The 22,302-nt window shown below is 40.4% G+C and overlaps 1 protein-coding gene across 1 annotated transcript in view; it reads left to right on the top strand.

Moving 5' to 3' along the window:
- Nucleotides 1–22,302, top strand: part of ABCC4 (ATP binding cassette subfamily C member 4 (PEL blood group)) — a 203,069-nt gene that overhangs the window by 143,241 nt on the left and 37,526 nt on the right. Inside the window, exons 26-28 of the mRNA XM_075918815.1 lie at nt 9,746–9,901; nt 18,553–18,642; nt 19,008–19,180. Of these exons, the coding sequence (XP_075774930.1) occupies nt 9,746–9,901; nt 18,553–18,642; nt 19,008–19,180 (419 nt within the window). The remainder of the gene's footprint in view (nt 1–9,745; nt 9,902–18,552; nt 18,643–19,007; nt 19,181–22,302) is intronic.

Consider the following 22,302-nt stretch of genomic DNA (forward strand, 5'->3'; position numbering starts at 1 on the left):
GGATCAGCTGGAGGCTCCCCAGCTGATCCCGGAGTCCATGGAAGTGCTGTGGAGTCCCGGATCAGCTGGGGAGTCCCCAGCTGACTCCGGGCTCCAGAGCGCCACTTAGAAACGCCGCCCTGGTGTTTCAAAGGGCTGCCCCTTTGAAGTACCTCATCCCACCCCCCTTTGCTGCCTCTATCGGATAGAGGTAGCAAAGGGGAAAGGGGTAATCAACTAGTTGACTCACTATCCGATAAGCTTTTGCTTATTGGATAGTTGACTAGTCCTTAACATCCTTACTGAGAAGACAAAGCTGCTCTAATGATTTCAACAGTTAGCTAGCTGCATGTGAAGTTTAGATACAAGTTTAATACCTTTTCCACCAGTGCTGGTCTTAAGAAGCAAAACTATTAGGAAGCTAAGTATGGATAGGAAAGACGGGAGGCAGGTAGAACCATACAAAGGGACACTGAAGGAATTTCTAGACTGCATCCCTCTGTCGGCAGAGGGATGCAGATTAGGCAGGTCAACATTGCAAATGAGGCAGGGATTTAAATAGCCTGCACCTAATTTGCATTAAAATGGCTGTCGTGTTTTGCCGACTCAGCACTTTGTCAGCAAAAAGTGGCAGTCTAGAGGGGGATCTGTCTAGAAAGAAAGCCGTTTTCGACAGATCCTGTAAACCTCCTTTCAGGAGCCATAAGGGATCTGTTGAAAAAGGCTTTCTTTCTTGACAGATCCCCCTCTAGACTGCCACTTTTTGCCAACAAAGCGCTGAGGCGGCAAAACATGGTGGCCATTTTTATGAAAATTAGACACGGGATATTTAAATCTCTGCCTCATTTGCAGTGTCGACCTGCCTAATCTGCATCCCTCTCCTGACAGAGGGATGCAGTCTAGACATACCCAGAGGATCCACTAAGGAAAAGACAAAGGGCCAGGGAATGCCAATGCAAAAGATGGACCGCTACAATAAAAAAGAAAGGAGGGTGCATGCACACACACATAATCCCAGGATTGGGGAGAAGAAAAGGGAAAAAAGTTAACTGTATAATTTTAATATTGTGGGAATCTTATTTCAGTTCCTTTTGGCCATTTATCCAATTAACTGCCTGCATTAATTAGATTGATAGCCAAAAGAAACACAGAAATAAAAATCCCTCACTAAGAAAACTTTTGACTCTTCTCCTTTTGCCCCATCCAACTAATTTTGACTCCATCTCAATTGAAAGAGTGTGATAAGGCAAGTTTCCCCCATAGACAAAATGAAATTAGAGCCCAGCAGTGTTAATTCATGTTTTGCCACATTTCAAATGCACATGTATTTTTTTTTAGTAAGAAATCTTCCCTGGGAGGTTGGTTTAGTTCTATACAATTGTTGCCCTTGCTTAATTTGTTAAATGCACTTCCATTCAGCCCCAGCCTCTGTTCCATTCCTCAAGTGAATCATTTTAATAACAAGCATGTTACAAGAATTCCGCCTGTCTATCCTGTACAAAGATGATTTCACGGAGAAAGGTAAGTGGGAGTTGAGGGCAAGGAGTTTACAAAGTGTAGAAAAAAAGCTGTTTATCTTCTCTGTACTCTTCTTGCCTTTGGGCCAGCTGTGTAGCAGTTATAATAAGCCACTCTAGTGAATATGAAGATTTAAATTTCATGGCAAGAAACAAATAAAATAAAAGACCAGAAATAAGAAAGGTGCCCAGACAGTGGCTGACCACTTACTGGTTTTTTTTGGATCACAGGGTATGACTACACTACAGAGTTTTGTCAGAAAAACGACCGTTTTTCCGACAAAACTTGAGGAATGGCCACACCGCAATTGCGTTCTTCTGCAAGAAAATTGAAAGAACAGAGGGGTTTTTCCAGCATAGGTAATCCTCATTCTACGAGGAAGAAGCCTTTTTGCAAAAGAGCTCTTTCGCAAAAAGGCATGTATAGACAGGGAAGAAGGAGTTCTTTCGGAAGAAGAGGAAAAAACACAGGTGCCCTGGTGGCCATTCTGTCCATAGTAATCACAGCTTACATGTGAGAGAGTGTCCATTCAGTCTGGACGCTCTTTTTCAAAAAAGCAGATTGCTTTTTCGATGCACTTTTGCAGCGTGGACGCCCTCTTTCGGAAGAAGTTTTTTTGGAAGATCTCCTCCAAAAAAAGCTTCTTCCAAAAGAAGCCTGTAGTCTAGACACAGCCTTCATGATTGCACAGGGGGTTTGTCTTCCTAAAGTACGTTTACTAAATAAAGTTGCAGCACTGGAGAGAGATTGGTTTCCTTTTAGAAGCTGCTGGTTTTGGTAATGTATCATGTGATACGACAGTAGACCATCATCACTACAATGTGTAAAACAATAGGGTTCCACGTATCTGCCCTTGTTCCCTAGATTTTAATAAGAGGGAATCATTTTTTGCTATCATTTCAGGCCATGTCTACGCTACAGGAGCTGCCATGGTATATGTATGCCACCAAAGCTATACTGCTGCAGTCCCAAAGTGTAGACGCAGATGACAGTGATGGAAGGTGTTTTTCCATCACTTAAGAACATAAGAACAGGACATTCACTGTAGGAACATCATCTCCCAAAGCCAGTCAATAAAAGCATTCTTCTGTCAGTCTAGCTGCCTCTATAGTGGGGATTAGATGGTAGCTACAATGCACAGGTGTATGGATTTTTCATTCCCCTGAGTGCTTTAGTTGTAGCTGTATTAACCTAAGGTTTAAAGAGAAACTAGGTCAAGGTGTTTTTTCTCTGTCCTCTAAGGTTATGACTACACTACTAGGTTATTTCAAAATAATAACTCCTGAAAAAACTGTTTTGAAATAAACATATTCCTCTTTCACAAGCAGGAGTAGTTATTTCAAAATAACAAGCCCATTATTTTGAAATAACAGGCTTGATAGGCTATGTCTATAAAGAAGCATTACTTTGGAATAACACCAGTTATTTTAAAATAACGTAGTGTGCATCTATACAGCAAGCCCGCTATTTCAAAATAAATTCAAAATAACTGGCTTCTTACTATGACTCCTGTAACCCTCATTGTATGAGGAAGTCTGGGGAATTGTGCTCTATTTTGAAATAAGTGACGTGTAGACAGAGCTAAAAGTCAAAACAAGCTATTTCATCTTAAGCTATGCAATTAGCGTAGCTTAAGTTGTGTAGCTTATTTTGAGTTTAGCTCTGCTGTGTAGACATGCCCGTAGTGTGGACTCTCCTCACGTTATTTCAAAATAAGGGGATTTATTTTAGAAATAACTCCCCAGTGTAGACATGCCCCAAGGCTTCAAACAGTACTTAGCACCTAATGTAGATAAAGAGTTTGGCTACACTGTGAAAGCTTCTTGGAGCAGCTAGTCCTGGAACTCACAAGAGAAGAGGCAGTTCTTGATTTAGTCCTAAGTGGAGCACAGTGAATATAGTTGAACTGCTTGTAATAGTGACTATAATTTAATTAAATTTCACATCAGTATGGCAGGGAAAACACCAAAGCAGCCCACCATGGTATCAATTAAATTTAGAAAAAGGAGCCACACAAAAGTGAGGTTGTTAGGTAAAATTAAAAATATAGTGCTATAAATGAAATCCCTGCAAGCTCCTTCAGCAGGAGCATGGCTGAAACCTCAAGCACTGTCAGGTACCTCCTGTTGAAGCCCTGAGAATACCTCTCCCCTCCCACAGAGCAGAAGCCACTAGCCACATGGTTCTCAACCTATTTGCCATTGTGCATTGCATATACTGCTCTCTCTGTGTTATGTGGGTTATGTCCACACAATGTCTATACTAGCTGTATGGCCTTGAGGAAGTCACATGGATCGCAGCTCTGTGCTGACTGGGTCCCAAGTGGCTCTCAGGACATAGATTGAGAACCTCTGCTCTAGGCCCAACGCTCTGCTGCGGGGCTGAAATCCTGAGCCCCAGCAGGTGCACTGATGCCTGGCAGGACACTCTGTGGTGAGTTGAAGCCCCAAGCACCAGCAGACACAACCCCTGGGGCTGAAGCCTCAAACCCCAACAGGTGCACCTGGCTTTTAAACTTCTGAAGATTGTGGTATGCATCTCAGAGTGTCAGTAAGCTTGGCCACCCCATCATATAGGATAGGTCCATCCGTGCTGTTATCTGCAATATTTGGGGGGCAGAGGTGGGGGGGCAACCCTATGCTCTTGGATGTCCCTAAGTCTCTGACTTCCAGAAGCTAGGACTAGATGATTGGAGGTGGATACCCTGCTGTGTTCATTCATTTGAATCACTTGGCATTTGCCACTGTCGGAAAACAGGATACTTATGCTTTTATAAAGCAAAATGCAGGACAATGTAGCACTTTAAAGACTAACAAGATGGTTTATTAGATGATGAGCTTTCGTGGGCCAGACCCACTTCCTCAGATCAAATAGTGGAAGACACTATTTGATCTAAGGAAGTGGGTCTGGCCCACGAAAGCTCATCATCTAATAAACCATCTTGTTAGTCTTTAAAGTGCTACATTGTCCTGCATTTTGCTTCAGCTACCCCAGACTAACACGGCTACATTTCTATCACTATTATGCTTTTATGTTCTTATGGTTTAAGTTTTAAAGGTAGACCAAACCAAAGACAGGGTAACTTTTAAACACTACTGTTATTGTCAAAGCTAGATGCTAGGTGGTGTTTAAAAATACACTCACACATGTTGATTTGTACATTTGCTAAACATACCTTATTTTCTTTGTCTGGATGGCCTAAATCTGAGTGGTATTTAGAAATCAGGGGCCCAATCCTGCAGACAGACCTTTGGATGTATGGAGGTGGCCATTGGCTTAGGGCTTCACAAGGGTGTCAGTGGCAGGATGGGGACCCATCTTTGCAGGGCACATTTGAGTATGATCTGTATATGGAAAAATAATGTGCCTTTTGAATAACATGATTTATACAAGAGAATAAAACTCTGTTTACTGACAGCCTATTCACATTCATGTTAATTTTAGTAGCCTGTAGTCAATTTAGAGAAATCCATTTGTATTTTTGGTCAAACACTGAAAAATGCAGTGCTTTCATTCAATGCCTGCTTGAAAGAGAGATGTTGACAACATTTAAACTGCTGCATTTTTATTTTAAGGGTTACTCTATATTTTGATAATGTTTTCCTTGATGTTGTTAATTCAATGTTGTATATCACTAAGGTTTTCAAAAGAAATGCTTTTGAGTTCATTTTTAAAACACTTTTTATGTGTATTCCCTATTCAGCTTTTTCTTTGATTTATCTTTTTGAAGGAAGAAAAATTTTAGTAGAATTTCTTCAGGAATAAATCTGATCATTTCAATTATTTTTTCCTTTTACTTTTATACCATGCCTTTAAAAAATTTGCTAAAACGATGCTGTATTTTTGGTAACAGCAAAATAATTATTAGCATTTACATAGTACTTAGTGTTTGAACTAACCTACATGAAAAAATTATTCAATAAAATAATAGAATTGGAAAATTTAGAGGTGGAAAAAAACCTTTTAGATTATCCAGTCCTTCTTCCAGTACATTTTCTTGTGCTGGATCTGGGTGTAATTTTTTTAATATAGGTTCTGTTACTTTGCTTGGGACTTGTTCCATAGGTCTTTTTAGACATTTTTTCCTAGAATTCCCCTTTTTCCTTCTCTTAATATCATTCTAATATCTCTATGTGTAATTGCTCTTTTTTGTTTGATGTTTGTACTTTTCAAATATTCTTCTGTCATGTGTCCTTTTCTTCACTTGCTGTACTGTACATCAGTGGTTCTCAACCTGTTTAGACTACTGGACCCCTTTCGTAGTATTCATAGCTGCTGTGGCCAAATCGTCACCTGATGACCAGCCCTCTGGTGATGAACCTCTCTGTATTTTGCTAGGCTGGTCCTTGGACGGTATGGACACACAGTCTGCCGCCAGGGCTATACTTGAAACGGGGGGCTGGACTCGATGACCTCTTGAGGTCCCTTCCAGTCCTATGATTCTATGAAACCTTTCCAACTTGGTAGAAGCTGCTGGAGCTTACGCTTCGCTGGCATAGCCTTCGAGAGACCGGGTTTACCTCCATGCCACAATGAGGCAACAGAGTAGAATTTTAATGGGTGGCTCCTTTATGGAAGATTCATGGAAGGACATGGATGAGTACCGTATTTTCTGGCGTATAAGGCTACTGGGCATATAAGACGACCCTCTAATTGTTTAGTTAAAAGATAGGTTTTCGTCTTATACCCCAGCGCCCCTCCGCCTCCCCAGCTTTGCTCCCGGTGTCCCTGGTCTGCTGGAGACGGTCCCCAGCAGACCAGAGGCACTGGGAGCAAAGCCGCAGCAGCGGCGGGTCCCGCGCCTTTGAGGCTTTGCCAGAGCAAAGCCTCTGAGGACGCCCCGGCAGCGGGACAGCCCCGGCGCGCCTGGGCTGCCCCGCCGCCGGAGTCCCTTGGCGGCTTTGCAAAGCCTCGGGGGAAGCCGGCAGCGGGGCATCCCAGGTGCGCCTGGGCTGCCCCGCCGCCAGAGCCCCTCTGCGGCTTTGCAAAGCCACGGAGGGGCTCGGGCGGCGGGGCAGCCCAGGCGCACCTGGGCTGGGCTGCCCCGCCGCCTGTATACCCGGCGTATAAGACGACCCCCGATTTTTGGGGGATGTTTTTTAGCATCAAAAGTCGTCTTATACGCCGGAAAATACGGTACTGTGCAAAATAGGATGGTGTGGAAAAGTTATGATCTGCATCAGTGGCGAGACTATCTGCATCGATGAAATCACGGCTCTTGCAAATATTCCAAGTACTTCTTTCAGAAGTCTGATTTGTTTGGCGTATACCCCAGGTTTCACCTCACTTAAAAACTGCTTGCTTTACAGAATTAGACTGAAAAATGTAGAAATGTCACAGCACAATATTGAAATATTACTTACCTTCTCATTTTTAATATATAATTAAATATAAATCAATTGGAATGCAAATATTGTACTTACATTTCAGTGTATAATGTACATAGAACAGTATTAACAAATAAGTGTGTGAAATTTTAGTTTGTACTGACTTCACTAATGCTTGTTACGTAGCCTGATATAAAACTAGGCAAACATCTAAATGAGTTGATGTATCCCTGGAATACCTCTGCATATCTCCAAGTATATTTGTACCACTGGTTGAGAACCACTGTTGTACATATTTAATCATTTTATCTTTCTTCATAAAACAATATCTTCAGTCCATGGTAATTTTTATTGCTCGTCGCTGAAGCCCCTCCAGTGTTTGCCAATATCCCTCTGGAAATGTGGTACCTAGAATTGAATGTAATATATAGGATAGAACCTCTGAGTTATGAACACCCTGGGTGCATCTAGACTACATGGCTCCATCAATGGAGCCATGTAAAGTAGTTTACTCGGAATAGTCAAAGAAGTGGGGATTCGGGGATTTAAATAATCCCTGCTTCATTAAAATAAAAATGGCTTCTGCGCTGTGCGGGCAGTCTAGAGGTGTTTCACGAGGCATATTGGAGCGGTCGGCAAAGACTTCCTTTGTCGACTGCGCCGCGTCTAGACTGCCACGCTGTGCCGGATCAGCTGATTGTTGGCACAGCGTGGAGGCCATTTTTATTTTAATGAAGCGGGGATTATTTAAATCCCCGCTTCTTTGACTATGTCGAGTAAACTACTTTACATGGCTCCGTCAACGGAGCCATGTAGTCTAGACGCACCCCCTGAGTCTGGAGGTTGTTCGTAACTCTGAAGTGTTTGTAACTTTGGTTATTCAAAAGTTTACCACTGAACATTGACTAAGTATAGCTTTGAAACTTTACTTTAACTTTATGAGGAAGAAAAATGTTGCTTTTAACTATCTTAATTTAAATGAAACAAGCGCAGAAACAGTTTCCTTGCCTTGTCAAATCTTGTGTTAGACTGTCCCTTTTTTGATAGTTTATATTTAACACAGTACTATATTGTACATTATTTACTGGTGGATGGGTTGGTCTCTGCTGCCTGATTGCATACTTTTGTGTGTTGAGTGATCAGTTTGTATTTCTGGTGTTTGTGACTCTAAGTTTCTACTGTAACAGGTTTTCCCAGAGCACATCTATATAGAGAGTTACCCCCAAGCTGTACCATGTCAGACCGTTGTTTGGGGGTACATTCTGTTTTGATAAGTAATCCTTTACCTGCTTCTTGTTGAAGACAGATTTTTTGCAAAAAGGAGTTCACTGACTCATATTTAGTCAACATTAATTTTGTTCTTTGCTTCATTTATTAATAGACCGACTGTCTCCAAGTACTTTTTTCATTTGATATATTTGTAAAAGTTTTGTTAGCATTCCCTTATTTTTCATTTTTACTGCCTTGTCATTACCATGAAAGCCTTACTGACCGAATGTATTAGTTGGACTGCTTCTCCATGTGGTTGCTGTTGCTAGTACTGATTTTTAATCCTCTGGTCTTTGAGCAACTCCTTGTGAATATCCATATTGATGGATATTCTTTTTATGCATTCTTCTTTTCTGAGAGGAATTTTAGACTGTGTTGTGCTTTATAATATCATCTAGGGTTGTTTAGTCTCTTTCCACCTATTGTGAATGAATGACCTCTGCAGATCCTTGCTTGTGAGATGTGTGGCTCTGGTGTTCTGAGCTTTGAGAAAAGCAGCATCTCTGTGAAGTCCCTTTCAGTGATCTGGACTTTCAAAGCTAAGTTGTAAAAGGAATTCATTGCCCCAGCCAACCATAGTTTCCTCTTTACTGCAGCTCCTTTATGGCAAACATAGGACCATCTCCAGTGTTCCCACTAAGCTGTGTGGCAGCACAGCTTCACAGGTGACTAATCAGCCCCACCCAATCAGAGGCTCAGGGCTCCATGCCTGGAGCTGACTGACTGTTTAGGAAGTGGATTAATCACCTGTGAAGCAGTGCTGCCATGCAGCTTAGAGAGAACACTGACCATCTCTCCATGCCTTTTGCTCAGATACTTTTGGTAGCCCAGTTGTTAATTTGGACCAGTGTTTCTTAAACTATGTTCTGTAGAACACTGGTGTTCCGTGAACAACTCACAGGTGTGCTGTGACCTCTTCTTTCTTTTTTGTTACTTCTTTGTTTTTGTCTTTTTTTTGTCTGACAACAGTTTTTTAAAGAAAATTTTCATAGGTGTTCCGCACAAAAAAATAGTATTGTTTTGTGTTCCATGGTCTTAAAAAGTTTAAGAAACACTGGTTTGGACATTAGTAGGGCTCCTCATTGAGATAGATACTATTCAGCTTGAGTAAGATCATGAGAATCTCACTCAAAATTATCTCAAGTGCTGTTAGCAAAGCTTGTTTAATACTAGTAATGTCCATAGGCAGATCTCAAAGTGTTTTACAAAGAAGTGTTAGCATCATTGCCCCCTTCTTACAGATGGAGAACTTGAGGCACAGGGAAGTGACATGAGTAGTGCAAGGTCACCAACAGGGTAATGGCAGAGCTGGAAATGGAACGCAGGACTCCTAAGTTCCAGTCTGGTGCTCTATTCACTAGGCCACATTGTCTCTCATTTAGGCATTCATATTAAGGAAGGCTTTTTGTTTAAAGAAAACATTAATTTCACCTTTTAATGAGATGGTATAGAAAATTCTTGAAGCTTCAAACCTACCTAACTTCAGGGTGTTGTTCTTCTTAGTGTTTACCTTTAAAAAAAAGATGCAGTATAAGGAATTAAACTGTTGCCTTGCCTTTTAATAAATCTCATTTTACATTAATGGAAGAGTGGTACAGATACTACGTGGGAAGCTACTGGTGTTAACCATCCTGGTTTGGTTGTTTTTTCAGGTTGGAATTGTAGGAAGAACAGGAGCTGGAAAGAGCTCTTTGATAGCAGCCCTCTTTCGATTAGCAGAACCGAAAGGGCGAATTTGGATTGATAAATACTTAACATCCGAACTGGGACTTCATGACTTGCGGAAGAAAATTTCAATCATACCTCAGGTAGGAAACTGACTGTGTCCACAATATGCATTTTCATTTTAGGACTGTAACATTTCAAAGAATTCTATCAAGATCAGTTTTATAATCACCTTTTTTTTCTCTTTTACTCCTCTCTTTTGTTTGCAGTTCTCTTAGATCCCTGAATTTCATCCTGGTCCATTTTGCAAATACTAGTTCCCCTGTCCCCCCACTGTAGCTTTAAAATGGAGCTGAAATAATTAGGGCTTTTTAAACAACTTTATTCTCTATGGATTCCTGTCACTCTCAACCTATTGTTTTGTTTTTGCATCAGTGATATCAGTATCCGCACCATTCTAGAAACAGTTTGAATTAAGCTCGCTGGGTTACTGCTGCTGAAGAGCCAGCACAGAGCATATTCCATAGAATCTAAAAAAACTAGTGGCTATTGCTTCCCTTAATATCTCTGCAATGGACTACTAAATTGAAAACAAGAACCTATATATTTAGTATCTGAATGAGTCAGTCTGAAAGTAGGGCAAATTTGGGGGCCATATGTCTTGATCATTTAAATCAGTCCAACCTTGTGAACCCATTTCTTCTCCTGCTGGTAAGAGACCATATCTGAGATTGTGCATCTCTGAAATCTGATGTATTTGAAAGAATTTGAACAAGATCACATTCTTTCCTACAGACAGCCTCTTCCATAACACATAGGATCAGCCCTTTGGGTCTGACTTTCTCCTCTTCTCTGTCCTGTTTATGCTATTCTGGCAGAATATAGGTGGATGCAAGCAATATGAGACCTTCCCTACCAGGAGAAAGATTCAAAGAAGACATAGCAGGAGTATGTTGCATTCCAGCAACATACCACTGTCATATGATCCCTTGGGGACTATTGCCAGCTATGCAACCTGAATCAGGGAAGGAGCTGGGCAGAGAATCACAATAGGCTCCTTGATATCCATCTCCCACCATTCTCTTGGACTAAATGGAAAGTGGTGTAACAGAGAATGTGTGCAGGGATTTACTATTATCCTTTTTAAAAAGAAAAAAAAGCAAAGAAAGAAACCCTGCTCTCCCCTTTTATACGCATGCATGTTTCTGAAAGCGAGATATGTTTGGCAGTATATGATTTATGTTTTTTCACTTATTTGAATTAAATTCTGAGTGAAAAACACTTTTTTTTTGCATTGGTACTTTAGGCACCTAACTGAAGTGAATGTTTGGAAAATGTTTGTATCTTACTGGCTATATCCATGTTATGTTATTATTTTGGTGGAAATGTAATATCGATAGGCAGAACCAAACCTGGGACATTTGGAGCTTAGTGCACCACTATAGCGAGAGATCTTGGCATCACTGTGGATAGTTCTCTGAAAACATCTACTCTATGTGCAGCATTAATCAAAGGAGCAAACAGAATGTTAGGAATAATTAAAAAAGGGATAGTGAATTAGACAGAGAATATCTTATTGTCTCTTTATACATGCATGGTACACCCACATCTTGAATACTGTATACAGCCTCATGTCAAAAAAAGATATATTGGCATTGGAAAAGGTTCAGCAACAAAAATGATTAAGAGTTTGGAATGGGTGATTTTAAAAAGACTGGGACTTTTCAGCTTAGAAAAGAGGAGACCAAGTGGGGGATATGATAGAGGGCTATAAAATCATGACTGGTATGGAGAAAGTAAATAAGGAAAAGTTACTTACTTGTTCCCATAACAAAAGAATTAGGGGCCACCAAAATGAAATTAATAGGTAGCAGATTTAAAACAAACAAAGGAAGCTTTGCTTCATGCAGTGTACAAATCAACCTATGGAACTCCTTGCTAGAGGATGCTTTGAAGTCAGGACTTTTACAGGGTTCAAAAAAAAGAACCGGATAAATTCATGGAGATTAGGTCCATCAACAGCTATTAGCCAGGATGTATAGGAATGGTGTTCCTAGCCTCTGTTTGTCAGAGACTAGGGATGGGTGACAGGAGAGGGATCACTTGATTACCTGTTTTGTTCACTCCCTCTGGGGCATCTGGCATTGGCCACTGTTGGAAGACAGGTTGCTGGGCTAGATGGATATTTGGTCTGACCCAGGATAGCCGTTCCTATGAGCCTCTACTGCTTGAGCTAAAAGCCAGCTGGCTCTCAGCTAAGGCTCTTGAGTAGATTCATTATTATTTCTCTGTAAGTGGTCAAAGTGCCACTACCTGGGACAGTACACCACCAGCAAGTGTGTGGGTTAAGAAACATAAAAATTCATATCATCAATGGCCAAAGAAGACATCACAGCTAAACATCTGTTTGCTTCTCAGCTCCTCTATCCAACAAAAGAACCTAATTTGTAAGTCACTTTCCTCCCTTTTCCGGAACTGACCATACATTTCCTATCAGCTGAAATTCCAGTCTGAAAAGGTGCTATTTGAACTACTTGTTAAATATTCACATATTCTGGCCTTGGACTGCTGAAGGGAGCAAGCTCCAAAGCTGAAAACTTTCTGTCATAAATGCCTTGCCTTTTCTCCCCAAAAGATGTGTCTTATTGCTGACCTCTAGTGCATCCTGCATTAGGTATTGCATGGAAGTTTTCTTTTGAACCTCATCTGCAAAAGAGATAAAATGAGGGAGCAATGGAAGAGATCACAAATGATGGGCAACAGCAACTGTAACTCAATAACAGCAGTTCTGATAGCAAATGACAAAAGAGAAGCAAGCCCAAGTGGAGATCCACTGGCTATGTTTAGTAATCCAAGGTGAGGATTACTAAATCAGTGAGGACCAGTCCTTCTCTGTCTAAGATTGGATTGAGTGATGGCTCTGATTCCTACCTCTGAGTAGTGATCAGTGTTCTTCAGAGAGGACAGTTGTTCTAGGCTTTCAGTTTATTACCAGCAGAGGCACAAGGTATGTGTTAGGTCATGGCTAAGGATAATGCTATTAGTTAAAAAGCCATAAAGCTGCCATCCTAGCCCCGCTGAGGGGTATTGGAAGAAAAATAACTTGTGGTAGTTCTGGAAGTAGCCCTTTTCCTCACCAGAGCAGCCAAACACATTTACCTTACTGCTAACTAAAAGAGCAATCTAGAATGTTGGCTGATGGAATTAATTGTTCTCGGTCAGGTTTACATACACTATCTGGGAGGGGGAAGACTTGAGTGCATCAGCATCAGATAGATTTATCTGAGGGCCACAGTTGCACCCCAGACCTGACAGTTGACATGTGCTGCAGACAGAGGAACTATCAGTGAGAAACCCCATAGGACCTGAGGACTGATGGTGGGGATTCTAAAAAGGACACAGGCCCAGTATCCAGGGAGGAGTGTCCACCTTTTATATTGGGTGTCTTTTATGAAACGGTGTAGACAAAAGTTCTGTCCTGTTTTGAAATGTGGTTTTTGAAGTACTTGCCTGACTGAAGCCACAGCTAGAAATGACAATCACCCAGAGTGTAGGATGAAACCACTTAGCCCCCTCTGTTATTTTTTGTAGAATGAATGCAGCCATATATAAAAACGTGGTCTCTTTTGGAAGTTTGGTAACATAGGGACATGGAAGAATGTTGTCTGTCCTGATGGGCTTGGGCCCCGAGACATTGTTGCAGCAGAAGAGTTTGGTGTGATCCATGTACTTTTGAATACTGGGGATATATAGGTCACCAGCTTGCATGGGGATTCTGACCTACTTTTGGCCATAATTCCCCTTTTAGGGGAGCATAGCTCTAGCAGCCATGACTACAGGGTGCTCTCTCTGTAGTGCTATATTCCTTCTACGAAGACATGGTCTAGGAGGCATGTGGCTTGCAGGTAGCTCATCCTATTTGTTTGTACGAGGGGAGGAAGCACTTAGTTGGACACCAGTGGGATTTGGTAAGTAGGTAGCATTTTCACTGTTGATTTCCAGCTTTCATTCTGTTTGTCTAATAACGTTCGATCTAGCAGCCTTTGTCCATATTTGTGTCTAATGTTTGTTGGTCCATCAGCAGGGTGGCTCTCACTTAATGTGTTGTTTTATATTTATATTCTATCATCTATTTTTTTAAAAAATAAATAATTGCGAATGTGATAAGAAGGTTAGCAATCAATGGCTCTTTAATGGTTCTCTTCATTATCTGGCTTTTTATTTTCTTGAGAATAGATGCCAAACAGAAAGAGGGAGTATGCTGTTACTAGCAGAGAAAAACAATTGCATTGCAGCTGAATGGGAGCAGTCTTTTGTTTCTGCACCCTGAAGGCTTCATTAATGCACAGTGGTGCTACTCACTGGAATTAGTGACCTTTTTGTATCTAAAGAGGACTTAACATAGACTTAAATTCTTTCCCTTTTGTTTGTGCACAATGTTCTTTTCTCCTGAAAATGGATGATGATCCAATCATTCAAGAGCTCCAAGGTTTTGAGAACTTTAACCACGAGTATTTCAGGTGATTTCCACATTTGGATAACTGATCCCAGAACAAAATACAACTTTAGAGATGGAAAACTACTGATTTAAAGCTGTCTCCATACCATGAGCACTCGTAATTGTATATTTTATTCATGTAGAAGTTTCCTGGTCTGGACATAAAATTATTTTAATAGAGTAAAATGTTATTACTTTTATCTTGCTACATTTAGCAAAGGTTTTTGCCATGGCCCACAGGGGTTTTACATGTCTGAAGGTTAGCAGGTAGGGTTTCTCTTCCAGATAAAGACAGGTTTGTTTTCTACTAAGTATATGCAAAAGTCTAAGATCAAGGAATAACTAACCATTTTTGGGTGCAGATAGAATAATTGTACTACAATAACCTGAGTGAACAATGCTCATTCTGTACTACTTTATTAATGTTTGTATAAATAATAATAATAGCTACCTAACATGGGGAAACTGTTTATAGCAGCAATCTCAGTATTCTGTTGGTAAACCATAGTCTAACTGTAGTACAGGCAGTCCCCGGGTTACGTACAAGATAGGGACTGTAGGTTTGTTCTTAAGTTGAATTTGTATGTAAGTCGGAACTGGTACATATTGTAGGGGAAAATCTAGCCAAACATTTCTCCAGAGCTCAGTTTTATTCTCCCACACCTTACTTCCCTCAGTCCTTTATTCTCAAGCTGAGGTGGCTGCTGAGAAAAGCCGCTCTGTGTCTCCCTGGTCTGCTGGGGGGGGAGGAGGGGGCTAGCTTCGCGTCTCCCTGGTCTGCTGGGGGGAAGCAGCTAGTGTGGGGTTGCCTCACCCCGTTTGTAAGTAGGGATCCGATGTAAGTCGGATCCATGTAACCTGGGGACTGCCTGTATTCATTAAAACATATATGGTGGCATGCTAAACTGAGTCACTCTACAGAGAGTGGTGAGAAACAATATTGAAATTTTCTTAAATGTGAGTTTAAATAGCTACTCACAGAAATATAAATTTGCTTATGTTTCTAATTGTTTGCTTGGATGGAGCTGCATGAAGGTTGTGTCTGTAAATCTTCTCTGTGCAAATATTATGTTACCCTGACTGCAAGCATTTTTACAACAATTATTTACAGGTTTGGCTTATTAACTTCCTGTCATAAAACAGGCTATTTTAAATACTAATCTGTGTCAGAAATAATAATTAAAAATTATCCTTATCTACATTTGCAATACATGTTTGCTTTTAGGACTTATAATAGTTATGAACATTTCATAAATTCAATTTCTTATTTTGCCAACCTATAAAAATAGATTGAAATGGAAAATTATCTTAATACCTTCAAAACATCTCAAATAACTTATTACAATATGTATTGTTAAACAAATTACTTGCAGTCTTTATTTTTGTAAGAAAAATGTTCCCCCAACCATTCTGTTAATGTTCCTCCAACCATCCTGTCTTTCCCCCTTTTACTCATTCAACAAGTTTCTGTTGAAATTTGCTGATGCAACAAATATTTTCAAATACTCGGCACATTACAGGAAAATGAAAACAAGCACCTCGTTTTACTACATTCATTGTACCACTTTCTGCAATCATCAGTACCTTCATGAGGCATACTGGAGCGGTTGACAAAGGCTTCCCTTGTTGACCGTGCTGCATCTAGACTGCCGCGCTATGCTGGATCAGCTGATCGTCGGCACAGCGCGGCAGCCATTTTTATTTTAATGAAGTGGGGATTATTTAAATCCCTGCATCATTGACTATGCCAAGTAAACTACTTTACATGGCTCCGTCGATGGAGCCATGTAGTCTAGACATACCCCAAGTGTGGATACTGAGCAATGCAAGTGGTACCTAGACCACAGCAACAGTTAAGATCAAGAGACCTCTATAGCATGGGCTTGGAGTGAACTGGCTCCTATACTCCACTTCAGAGGTCCCCGATTCAAATCCGCTGGTGGCGATTACAAGTGGGGGCTCGTCCGTTATCTCAGCTGGGTCTCTGAAGCTTGGGACCCGCTTCCTCACCTAGGGGAAGTATGTAACCCACATACCTAATGTGGTTAATGAGCAATGCAGTGGCACCTAGACCACAGCAACAGTTAAGATCAAGAGACCTCTACAGCATGGGCTGGGAGTTAGCTGTCTTTTAGCTCAGAGGGTAGAGGCTTGTAGAGGCTCCTCTACTTAGCTCCCGAGGTTCCAGTTTGAAATCCGCCCGCTGGCGGGATTTAATTTTTCATTATTGCAATGTCTAAAAGATAATAAAAAGAAATGTTTACTCTTTTTTAAAATATAGATTTAAGAAACTCAGGTAACAAGTCGGATATTTCAGTCCTCAACAGCATTTTAATGATTTTTTGGGGCTTGGATTACCTTGTGTATAGCACCAAGAATTTCTAACATTTCTTTCAATCCAGTTCATGACTCTCTGATCGAGCTGTCACTGCTTGGGTATCAATGGAATTAAGGGCTGTTAGAAATGAATTCTGGGGCAAAATCATGACCTTCTTGCTTTTGTTGACTTGAAGATCAATTTGTGGCATTTGGCTAAAGCTCAGTGGGTCAGGTCTCTCCCACTTTTGTTGCCTTAAGCTTTTGATTCCCTTTGGGGCCTTTGGATAGGAACAAACTTATTTCCTTGTCTTTTCACGCTCTCACATTTCTTCTCCCCTTCAGAGCATGGTTGGAGACCATTCAGAGCATGGTTGGAGAAATTAAATCGAAAGAACGCGGCTTTTCTTTCGATGGCGGTAAACCTCAATTTACGAGGAAGAATGCCTTCTTTCGAAAGTTCCTCATTCGAAAGAAGGCGTTCTTGAATGTAAATAGGGCTTCTTCGAAAGAGAGCATCCAGACTCACTGGATGCTTTCTTTCGAAAAGGCAAGCCGCTTTTTCGAAAGTTCAACGTGCAGTCTAGACGCTCTCTTTCGAAAGAGGCTCTTTCGAAAGTATCTTTCGAAAGAGGCTTGCAGTCTAGACATAGCCCTAATGCCCATTAGTCTGCTTCTCCTACTAATATCTCCAGACTTTTTTCACATTGCCCATAATATGGAGTTCTCTCCCTCCACTAATCCATACTTCTGCTTCCTGCTCTGCTGTAAACCCCTACAGGAAATCAGTCAGTCATGGCTTGGTTAAAAAGAAAATTCTGATTTTCTTTTTAACCATTAATTCAGGCATGTGTCTAGCCTGTGTCTTTGCCACCCTTGTCTCTCCTTCCTATTCTCTAGTCTTGTGTGAACTCTCTGGGACAATGCTTATTCTTTGCCGTGTGTTTTCCCAGAGGTACCCCATTCTGAATGATGCCTCTTGGTGCTACTGAAGTACAAATATTAGTATTAACCATCAACAACAGATGTGTGTAGATGTAAATGTTGTAGAAAAGTTGTAAAATCCATTATCTTTCAGATTCTTTAATGTCAAACTTGGAGGGTTTCTTCAGACTGAAATAAAATAAAAATCCAGTTTGAACCTCTCTAATATGGCAACATCCATGGTCCAGAATGATTTTAGGTAGCAGGATGTCCATTTACTATGGCCGTAGCTATGTTTCCCATGATCCCATATGTTTGTTTACGGTCACCAGTCCTGGCTCTCTGGCTATGTCTACACTATGACTTTTGCCTCAAGAGTCTATGCAAATGAAGCGCGGATTAGCATTTTCTCACACTTAATTTGCATGCTCTCTTTTGTTCCCTTTTTGCCCTAGAGGTTTTTGCGCAAAAACAGGCAGTGTGTACGTTTCCTTTTTGTGCAAAACCCCCTTTTTGCGCAAGATCTTTATGCCTCAAAAAAGAGGTATATCGATCTTGTGCAAAAAGGGGGTTTTGCACAAAAAGGAAACCTCCACACTGCCCGTTTTTGCAAAAAAAAAAAAAAACCTAGCGCAAAAACAGAACAAAAGAGAATATGCAAATAAAGTGTGAGAAAATGCTAATCTGCGCTTCATTTGCATAGGCTTTTGTGGCAAAAATCTAAGTGTAGATGTAGCCTCTGTGTTCTGTGCTGTTATTTAGTTCTAATTTACCCCTCAATGACTTCTAAGAGCCCAATAAGCAGTGGAAGTGTTGGCAATGCTTCAAGACAATATTGACCTCCTGTGGTTTGACAAATTCTCTGGTTTGGCACTGCTCGTGTCCTGAGGCTGACGGACTAGAGATGTTTAACCTGTACTAGGGATAATTTGTTGTTGTACTACATGTATGTGCCATGCATGCTTCAAATCAGCTTTAGTATGTTTTAAATTCTATATTGCAGTATGAAAACTAAGTGTATATAAAAAGTGAAATCTATATTACATTGGTTTGTAGGAGCCTGTTTTGTTCACTGGAACAATGAGAAAAAACTTAGATCCTTTCAATGAATACACTGATGAAGAGCTGTGGAATGTCTTGGAAGAGGTAATTCCAAAAAACTCATCATTTATACCTAATGTTTACATATCAAATAACATTATTTGTATCAGACATATTAGGTTTGATTTGGTTTTGCTGGGTTCAGTAAAGGTATGACTGACTGAGGAAAGGAAAGCAGTTGTGATGTGTGTGTGTGTGTGTGGGTGGGTGAGTGGGTGGGTGGGTGTGTGTAAAAAACACTGTCCTGCTGGATCTTGCATTCAGATTTTGTATCATTCGGGATGCAGGTTTGATATATTTTGATTAATTAAAGTAGATTTTAAACAATTTTAACTTAATTAAAAGCTAACAAAAATAGGCAACTTAATCACACCACCAGTGTTTTGCTTAGTTCACTGACATTCCTACAGGTACAACTGAAGGAGGCTGTGGAAGAACTACCTGATAAAATGGAGACACAATTGGCAGAATCTGGATCTAATTTTAGTGTTGGTCAGAGACAGCTGGTGTGCCTTGCCAGGGCAATTCTAAAAAAAAATAGAATTCTGATTATTGACGAAGCAACAGCAAATGTGGATCCGAGGTATGTCACCCAAGGCCATAGTAAAATGAATTATCCTATTTGTATAGGGTTGGTGTAACATGGAGGTGAACTGAAAAGCTTCATAACTCGTGCGGCCCGTGTTGAGGTTTGTGTTTTCATGAAACGCTGACAGCATCACTAATGCCTAATCAGAACAGACAACCCGAACACTGTACATGGCTTAAGGGGCTCGATCATGAAAGCTCCTGAACACATCCTGAGAGAGGATAGATACAGGCTCTGTCCTTGGAAGAAGAAAAATATCCTTGATTTCTGTGTGTAAATTAACATTCAAAGCTATTTACCCTGCAGCAGCCATGGATAAAAGGCTCCTTCTGGAAATGCAGATCAGCACTGTCAAGATAACCTCTTAGAGAGACAGAGTGGATGAGGTAATATCTTTTATTGAACCAGCTTCTGTTGGTGTGTCTCTGATACCTTAGGACTGACAGTTAGATGGCAAACGAAAGATAACCTCTTGAAAGTGGAAAGACTCTAAGGCCACCACCATCCCACAATAGACGAGGATCCTCATGAAAAAAAAGTTAGACACCGTGTTGGGGTCTGTTGATCCAGGAAAGGTATACTCTACACATAGCGATAAAGACTAGTAAGAAAAAATGACTGTGATAAATAGTATTTATTAGGTGCCATTCCTGCCAAAAGCAAAGAATGCTATTCAATACATAAAGTGGGTTATAGATAAAACCCATTAAATAAATGAACTCAGAATCCAAAGAGATCTTCAAATATCATAGGAACTACAAAATAAAGCTCTTCTCAAGCTCTTTTATACACCAGTGGGAATAACTAAATTAGATCATATTTTTTGAAAATATTGCAAATATGCTGCATTCCTTTGAGCTGAACAGACAGTTCCACCAAACTATGGTTTGAGAAAATCCAAGGACAATAAAACAGCAAGTCCCTCAAATAGATGCATTTAATATTTTATATATCCTCAAAGGAAATTGAAGTTCACTCATCAGTCAAAGAACTGATATTATATGTTCACGACTGGTCGTTCAATACGCTTTTTTGCATTAGCTGCAATCATTGGAGTTACTTTGATATTCCAATATAGAAGGAGTTACAATAATAAATTGTGGATTTAATGAGAATATGAACAACACGAGTGAGAAATCTTGTCTGTAGTATTCTAGCATGCCATACTTACTATTATTATTTGAATAACCACAGCGTGTAGAGAGCCTAGTGATAGAAGAGTAACCAATTGTGCTAAGGGCTGTGTCGAGTGAAACCCTCCCAACTACAGTTAACTGTACCTTGTTTATCCTTAAGGGCTGTGTCTAGACTGGCCAGTTTTCCTGGAAAATCAGCCGCTTTTCCGGAAAAACTTGCCAGCTGTCTACACTGGCCACTTGAATTTCCACAAAAGCACTGACTTTCTACTGTAAGAAATCAGTGCTTTTTGCGGAAATACTATGTTGCTCCCGTTCGGGCAAAAGCCCCTTTTGCGCAAAACTTTTGTGCAAAAAGGCCAGTGTAGACAGCTGAGATTTGTTTTATGCAAAAAAGCCCCGATCGTGAAAATGGCGATCGGAGCTTTTTTGCGCAAAAGTGCGTCTACATTGACAACGGACGCTTTTCCGCAAAAAGTGCTTTTGCAGAAAAGCGTCTGTGCCAATCTAGACACTCTTTTCCGCAAATGCTTTTAACGGAAAACTTTTCCGTTAAAAGCATTTGCGGAAAATCATGCCAGTCTAGATGTAGCCAGTAAGTCTATAATTCTAGAAGCAAAGTATCAATTGCATTCCTTTCTCTATAGAGGAAACAGGTTATTTTATTTTCACTTGGATTTAAACACACACACACACACACACAGATGCGTGCATGCCTAGCATTACTAATTAGTAGACTGCTTCCTGATTCCCATGGAGTCCAGAACCACAAATGCATCCTTCCACTGAAGTTTCTGTCCATGAATCATTTTCTAACCTCTACCTGAGAAAGAAGTGGTGCTAACAGCGTAGCTTTGTAGTTAAGTGTATATTTAATTTCTAAAACCTTTAGAGAAAGTGCCTTTCTTTCTCTACAGATTTTGGGTTGTAAGCTTAAATGTGGATAAAAAGTGATAATATCTATGATTTAATCAGAGAAATTTCATATCCTGTTATTCAATCTTCCCATTTTGACATTTTTATTTATTTTTTACTTGTACTACCCATTTCAATTATCTTACTTGACATTTGCTGCAGACACTGTAATAAAATAAATGTTTACTCATATATGAACTGTAAGCATTACTGTACAAATGATTGACAAGGTATCAGTTTTAATATGGAGTTTCTTCTTTTCATTGGTTTGCATTCCGGTATTGACTACCCTTTTCTTAACATTTTGGATATAGCTGTGTAGTGAACTTTTAAGCAGTGCAACCTAATAGAATATATATCCAGAAACACTGCAATCTTCTGCCAAATAGAAGATTGATAGATTACTTGAGTGAAAGTGATCATGAAATGATAGAGTTTGTGATTCTAAGGAATGGTAGAAAGGAGAACAGCAAAATAAAGACAATGGATTTCAGGAAGGCAAACTTTAGCAAACTCAGGGTATGTCTACACTACCCTCCTAGTTCGAACTACCTTAACTTAATTATTTTCTCCATTTTCTTACCAGGAACTATAATGGAGAAAATAATTAAGGAATCCATCTGCAAACATCTGGAAGATAATAAGGTGATAAATAACAGTCAGCTTGGATTTGCCAAGAACAAATTATTTCAAACCAATCTGATAGCTTTCTTTGATAGGATAACAAGCCTTGTGGATAAGAGGGAAGCAGTAGACATGGTATACCTGGACTTCAGTAAAGCATTTGATACAGTCTCTCATTACCTTCTTATAGATAAATTATAGGGAAATATAACATAGATGGGGCTACTATAAGGTGGGTGCATAACTGGTTTGGATAAACATTCTCAGAGAGGGTATGTCTACACTACCCCCCTAGTTCGAACTAGGAGGGTAATGTAGGCATACCGCACTTGCAAATGAAGCCCGGGATTTGAATTTCCCGGGCTTCATTTGCATAAGCGGGGCGCCGCCGTTTTTAAAACCCCGCTCGTTCGAACCCCGTGCAGCGCGGCTACACGGGGC

The sequence above is a fragment of the Pelodiscus sinensis genome, chromosome 1 (assembly GCF_049634645.1).
Source record: "Pelodiscus sinensis isolate JC-2024 chromosome 1, ASM4963464v1, whole genome shotgun sequence".
Taxonomy (NCBI): domain Eukaryota; kingdom Metazoa; phylum Chordata; order Testudines; family Trionychidae; genus Pelodiscus; species Pelodiscus sinensis.